This window comes from Lottia gigantea (genome assembly GCF_000327385.1).
Source record: "Lottia gigantea unplaced genomic scaffold LOTGIsca_107, whole genome shotgun sequence".
NCBI classification, from domain to species: domain Eukaryota; kingdom Metazoa; phylum Mollusca; class Gastropoda; family Lottiidae; genus Lottia; species Lottia gigantea.
In genome coordinates this window covers 298,464-305,503 of record NW_008706931.1, presented here as the reverse complement: position 1 = coordinate 305,503, position 7,040 = coordinate 298,464, and the positions used below count along the sequence as shown (strand labels likewise).

Below are 7,040 nucleotides of genomic sequence, written 5' to 3'. Positions count from 1 at the left end.
TTAGTTTTTAATGGAAAAATAATTTCGTTCCTTTTTCAAGTCGGCTCACACCTTAGATCACCTATTAACCCTGGTTTAATTCACAAGTTAAACGGCAAATTATTTAGAAGCAAAACGGTAAAATTCTGTCACGCCGTTACTCGCGTCTTACACTAATTCACAGTAGTAGCGAGTCAGTGCGCGTGTGGATTCAATGGCTGTAAGGGAAATCTTTCACGTCAAACCAAATTTTTGACAGTCGTGATTCATTTCAGACGAGGACAGCGGATTTCGGACATGTCAGGTCAATTTTAATCCGCTCCAATTAAAAACAGATTATTCTATGTCCAAGTGGGAAATTGTGATTTATAAACTGGCCGATTTATGAGTTATTTACGAAGATGTTACGTGGGTGCACTTGACTTCCGAATACTTTACAGACCAAACTATCGTCTTGGGAAGAGAAAAGATGGGAGGGGGAGAAAAAGGGGGATAACCTTCAATATGTAAGAATGAATTTCTTCGAGGTTACTGACACCAATTTATGCACTCTATCGTAGGTTTTAGTAAGTAAGAGGTTGCGTTGGGTGGATATTAAATCAAGTTTTTGAAATAGAAGTGATGAATCTTTAATACGTAAGCGTTAATTTCGCGATGGAGTCAAAAGCTGTCGTTTCTTATCAAGTCTTTAGCTTTAATCGTATGTAAAAAGGGATTTTCGGGAATGTTGAAGGCTAAAAAGGATACCGATGATTATGGGTGGCTCAGTCTGTTAAACGCTTGCTCGGTAACTGTGAGGTCCGGGGTCTCAGCAACCCGATTTCGCCCAATGAATTTATTGGAATCAAGAGCAAAATAAAACAGCAGTACATAAAACTCCATTTCATTCTCATATCTAGGGACTTTGAATAATTCTCTTGACCATTAATTATTTTGTCTAATCGTAAACTATCACTGACTTGAATTCCAACCAAATCTAAGACATGATTCTGTTTTGTGTAAGACAGAAATTCATTAAGAACCTTCAAAATTCCTTGAGAGCCATACTCGACCACTAGCGTAGGCTTCATCCCACTATCTACAATCTTAAAGATAGCGTCCCTGTAAGAAAAAGAATGGGCTATAATCCAGTCAAATCCTTTTTTTTTACAAACTTCAGTGATACAAGAAACTATTGTAGTCAAGGTATAAGTACCAAGTTCGTAATAGTTTGACATTGTGAAGATGATAAACTCAAAGTAATAAGGAAAATGCTTAAGCCTGTCCATTCCATTTTATAATTTGGACTACAGCTTTAAATACAGACGATCGAGACCACATAACTTTCTCTGGTAACAGAGGTAATATGTTCTGTTTTCGATAAAGCGAAGAAAATCGTTAACAGACATTTGCCATCTGGAAAAATCCATTCTAAAAAGGGCGAATTTATTTTTATTTTGGGATTAAAAAAATGTGAGCGCTGTTCTGGATGAATCAATCTATTTACGCCATTTACTTGTTTTATATCATGCCTTTGGCATCGTATTGAACTGTCGCACTGTTGGCCGCAGGGGATCCGAAGTATAGAGTCTACGCACTGAACATAACTTAGAAAGTGAGCATTATTATTGCACAACTGATGACGGATATGGCTTGATCAACTCTAACATACGATTATTGCGAAAGCTTTGTGACATTGAATTATTCATCTTATCTCTATTTCAGTCGACCTATCTGTAAATTGGTACTAATTTAGTCTTTACTCATTTCCAGAAGCTGGTGGATTCCAGATCACCTGAGTTGAATTTTGAACATTTAGATGTCTTCTAAATCAGACCTTTCACAGGCCTGAATACGCCACTGATTGCGACAGAATGTAAGGTATTTACAAAGGTTATTTTCAGAGGGAATTTCTGAACTATCTCCTTTAATTTTGATATAAGTCACATATCAAAGCTTGATATGGTGCCCTTTCAAAGAGTCATACCAGAACTAAAGCATATCTGTAAGAAGTCCCCATAAATCAACGTGAATGATATTTTGTCATTTAAACATAACCAATTGTGAAAGTATTTATTTTTATGGTATTGTAATCTTCAATAGATCAGTTTGTAATGAAAGACGAAAATAAAAAGGGATCGGTATGTGACAGATCTGGTACAACAACCGTGCTCTCTCACCTTCTGATTCATTTTGTATCGTATTGTAGCAGCCATTATATACCAGCTTTTATATACCAGCTATTGCTCTTTAAGCTCTTTACATTCTCTATGATGGCTCCTGTCAGTGCCTTGGGAGGGGAAAAATTGGACGTGAAATAAAAAGTCCACAGCCCAATAAGTTGATGACAATTACTACCTAAAATGCAATTTATATCAACCCAATCAATTGTTTTAAAGTGTATTTTTCACGCAGTCCAACAAAATGAGACGAAATTGTTATTTCTACGCATGAGGGCATGATTGGGCTATAGAAAGGAATTTTAGTCTTGAATATAATTAGCAAACGCGGATCATTCTGGACACACATGGATTTAAAGACTCAAATTTCGATGGTGAGCTGTGAACACTAGTACTGATTGGCTTATATAGCTAAAAAAAAAATCCCCGTTCCTGAGACTAAGGTACGATTGGAAAAGAATGAGGAACTTATAGCCAGTACAGAGGCATAAACCTTTCCTATTTTGAATTCAATAATCAATATTGACAATTTCAGAATGGAACGTGTTGAATTTACATACTGGATTAGAAAATCTAGAATCAGACGAGAACAGGACGCTACTAGAATGTTTTATGAATCAACAGCAAGTAACGTTATAATATTGTATACGATAAGAAACATATAGCGTAATAAAAACTTGACAACTGAAGCCTCAAGATTGGAGTGATAATAGGTGATATAACACTTAATTGGCATCATGTCATTCTCAACTTTTTTAACAATGTTACTCGACATTTTCTAACAGATGGATAGATTGAAAGTGTAACGGTGTAATGTTCTGAATTAGTGCATTTAAAGCTACCATAGTTCATATAATAGAATGAAATGTACCATAGTTTTTATACAAATAAAATGTACCATAGTTTTTATAGAAATGAAATGTGTCATAGTTTTTTTTTATAGAATGAAATGTAACATAGTCTTTATATAAATGAAATGTGTCATAGTTTTTTTTATAGAATGAAATGTAACATAGTCTTTATATAAATGAAATGTGTCATAGTTTTTTTTTATAGAATGAAATGTAACATAGTCTTTATATAAATGAAATGTGTCATAGTTTTTTTTTATAGAATGAAATGTACCATAGTTTTTATAGAAATGAAATGTGCCATAGTTTTTTTTATAGAATGAAATGTAACATAGTCTTTATAGAAATGAAATGTGTCATAGTTTTTATATAAATGAAATGTGTCATAGTTTTTATATAAATGAAATGTGTCATAGTTTTTTTTATAGAATGAAATGTAACATAGTCTTTATATAAATGAAATGTGTCATAGTTTTTTTTTATAGAATGAAATGTAACATAGTCTTTATATAAATGAAATGTGTCATAGTTTTTTTTTATAGAATGAAATGTAACATAGTCTTTATATAAATGAAATGTGTCATAGTTTTTTTTTATAGAATGAAATGTACCATAGTTTTTATAGAAATGAAATGTGCCATAGTTTTTTTTATAGAATGAAATGTAACATAGTCTTTATAGAAATGAAATGTGTCATAGTTTTTTTTATAGTAATGAAATGTATTATAGTTTATATAGAAATAAAATGTGTCATAGTTTCTATAGAAATAAAATGTGTCATAGTTTTTATAGAAATAAAATGTGTCATAGTTTTTATAGAAATGAAATGTGTCATAGTTTTTATAGAAATGTCATAGTTTTTATCGAAATAAAATGTGTCATAGTTTTTATAGAAATGAAATGTGTCATAGTTTTTATAGAAATGAAATGTGTCATAGATTTTATAGAAATAAAATATGTCATAGTTTTTATAGAAATGAAATGGGTCATAGTTTTTATAGAAATGAAATGTGCCATATTTCTATAGAAATGAATTGCGTCATAGTTTTTTATAGAAATGAAATGAATTTTGTTTAAGATAAAAGATTTACAGAGTTACGGATATGTACACGTTTGATATAAAAAAGAAGAAGATAAGTTTTATACGGCTGTATTTGCAAAATGTTCATTTACTCAATACTGTAATAAAAGTTAGATGTAAAACATCATTTCACTTCAACTAGTAATGCTGTTGGGTGTCGTTAACAAGGAAGTGCATGTTCAATAACACTCTGCGATTGGTTTTGTCATCTAGCCATTTTATTCAGAGAGTCCACACATCTAATTATGTTCATTCCATATATATTTTTGAATCAGAGATATCATATCGGTTACATGTAAATATTTTTCTGATTTTTTTTCTAGGTTCAAAGTTTATTTTCATTTGTGATAAAACACGCATCTTCAAAGATTTTTTTATACTCCATTTCGAAATCAAACTCGGCCAATTTTTTAAATGATTCTATCGCAGTGTAATATTTATATTTTCACCAATTGGTGTGAAATGCGTATCTTGTACGAGGGGTGATGCTAGGAATTTGAAAAAAAAACTACCTTTGCGATAATTTTTTACAGTGGATCACTCTTTGGAAAATAACCCATTGTAAGATGACAAGGTACAACAAAGAACCATCTGGAATATAATCCAGATAAAGGTGATGTCTGGTGTTTCTATAAACTGGCAAAATAACACCTGTGGATAACCCTCTGGAATACATAGTGATGTCTGGTGTTTCCATAGAATATAACCCAAAGTAATGGTGTTTCTATAAACAGACAATAGTACAACAGTGGACCACCATTTAGAATATAACCTAGAGTAAGGTGATGTATGGTGTTTCTATAAACAGATAATAGTACAACAGTGGACAACCATTTAGAATATAACCTAGAGTAAGGTGATGCATGGTGTTTCTATAAACTGATAATAGTACAACAGTGGACAACTGTTATAATATAACCTAGAGTAAGGTGATGTATGGTGTTTCTATAAATAGAAAATAGTACAACAGAGGACCAGTATTTAGAATATAACCTAGAGTAAGGTGATGCATGGTGTTTCTATAAACTGATAATAGTACAACAGTGGACAACCATTTAGAATATAACCTGAGTAAGGTGATATATGGTGTTTCTATAAACAGCCAATAGTACAAAAGTGGACAACCATTTAGAATATAACCTAGAGTAAGGTGATGTATGGTGTTTCTATAAACTGATAATAGTACAAAAGTGGACCACCATTCAGAATATAACCTAGAGTAAGGTGACACATGGTGTTTCTATAAACCGATAATAGTACAACAGTGGGCAACCATTTAGAATATATCCTTGAGTAAGGTGATGTATGGTGTTTCTATAAACTGATAATAGATTGCTAATGTGCTAGAGTACAACAGTGGACAACCATTTAGAATATAACCTAGAGTAAGGTGATGTACGGTGTTTCTATGAACAGACAATAGTACAAAAGTGGACAACCATTTAGAATATAACCTAGAGTAAGGTGACGCATGGTGTTTCTATAAACTGATAATAGTACAACGGTGGACAACCATTTAGAATATAACCTAGAGTAAGGTGACGCATGGTGTTTTTATAAACTGATAATAGTACAACAGTTAGACCATCATTTAGAATATATAAAATATTTTTTTCGTATACACGTACTCAAGACAGTTTGTAAATGTTGAGGTTATTTTCCAAAATTCGAAATTAAAACCATGAAAAAACGTAGCTGGTATCGATTACCTGTCATTCGTCAGATAACTTCGCCTAAAACTGAGACCAGGTCAAAGGTTTAAGTTCAGATCTGATAAGTGTGTCTGATAACAATGCTGAAAGAACTTTTCATCAAGTTTTTTGATATTTTTCACTATCAATTTTCTATCAACAAACAAGATGGTCGAGTTAATTGGTTCTATGTCGCGATTGGGTTTCAATTTTTCTGAGAAAAAAAATGTGTGATTGTCTCAGCTAGCTATTCACGTCAACACGTGGCGCTTTTTTACCCTGGAATAATTGCTCCCAACATACTCACACGACCACACCCAATGATTCATAAATATGCCCTCAACTGATGTCAACCTGCGACTAATATGTCAACTCAGTTATCTCTGTCAGAGAGTGCTCATTGCTACTAATGTTTATTTGGTATATACAATATATCTCTTTTCTCTGATGTTAGACTTATTAGGCCAGAATGGAAGGAATTAAAACTCTTTTTTACTTCATTGTATTCGTACTGCTGGATGAAAGAGCTTATTCGAGAATCGAAATGGTGGGAAGTGACATCTGTAGTTACGTATATTGTTCATCAATTGTATTACGATATACTTAAACAGAAAAACGATCTTTGATTGCGTTCTGTATAGGTTAATTAAAACGACACATCAAAATCTGATACCGTTCGTTGTCCGGAAGAATAATAAGAAACGAAAAAGATTTTTTTTCTGCATTATCCTAAATGGAATGCAAAAAAGGGAAATAACGGAGCGAAATGTCTTTGAAGTTAAGCGACGAGTCACAAATATTTGAAACTAATTTTCCAGATGAATATATTTCATAATTCTAATTAAGAAAACCATTGTGGGGAGATAGGGTACGCTTTGTGCCTTAATTTCACAGTTTTGTGTGAGACAAATTTAATAAGGAGCGGATTATGACGATGTTTATTGTGTGGTCCGACAGACGACGACAAGGCGAGGGTTTGAATTAACTTTAACATAGTTTACAAACACCTATTACTCTCGTCACCACTAGGTAATACTAGATGTCTCTCTGGGCATAACGAATGTCAGCCATTGTAGTCATAAAACTTGGGGTTACTTTATTTGATATTTGCTGTGAGTCTATGATCGACTACAATTTGTCCCAATGAAAAAGGGTGCCAAAACATATGGTAGCGACAATAATTCCCACCTGCAATTGTGACTTAAGGAATCTACGTTTATAGATACAAAGCTTATGGAAGATCGATCTTGGATTAAACTCATCTAGTTGAGCCATTGCA

The 7,040-nt window shown here is 32.7% G+C and overlaps 1 protein-coding gene across 1 annotated transcript; it reads right to left on the bottom strand.

Annotated features, from left to right (window-relative positions):
- Positions 1-3,645: 3,645 nt before the first annotated feature.
- LOTGIDRAFT_89728 (hypothetical protein) lies at positions 3,646-3,840 on the bottom strand (the record flags this gene model as incomplete). Its single annotated transcript, XM_009046806.1, has 1 exon — positions 3,646-3,840. A coding segment is annotated over one exon (195 nt), but the record flags the coding sequence as incomplete, so codon positions are not given.
- Positions 3,841-7,040: the final 3,200 nt, after the last annotated feature.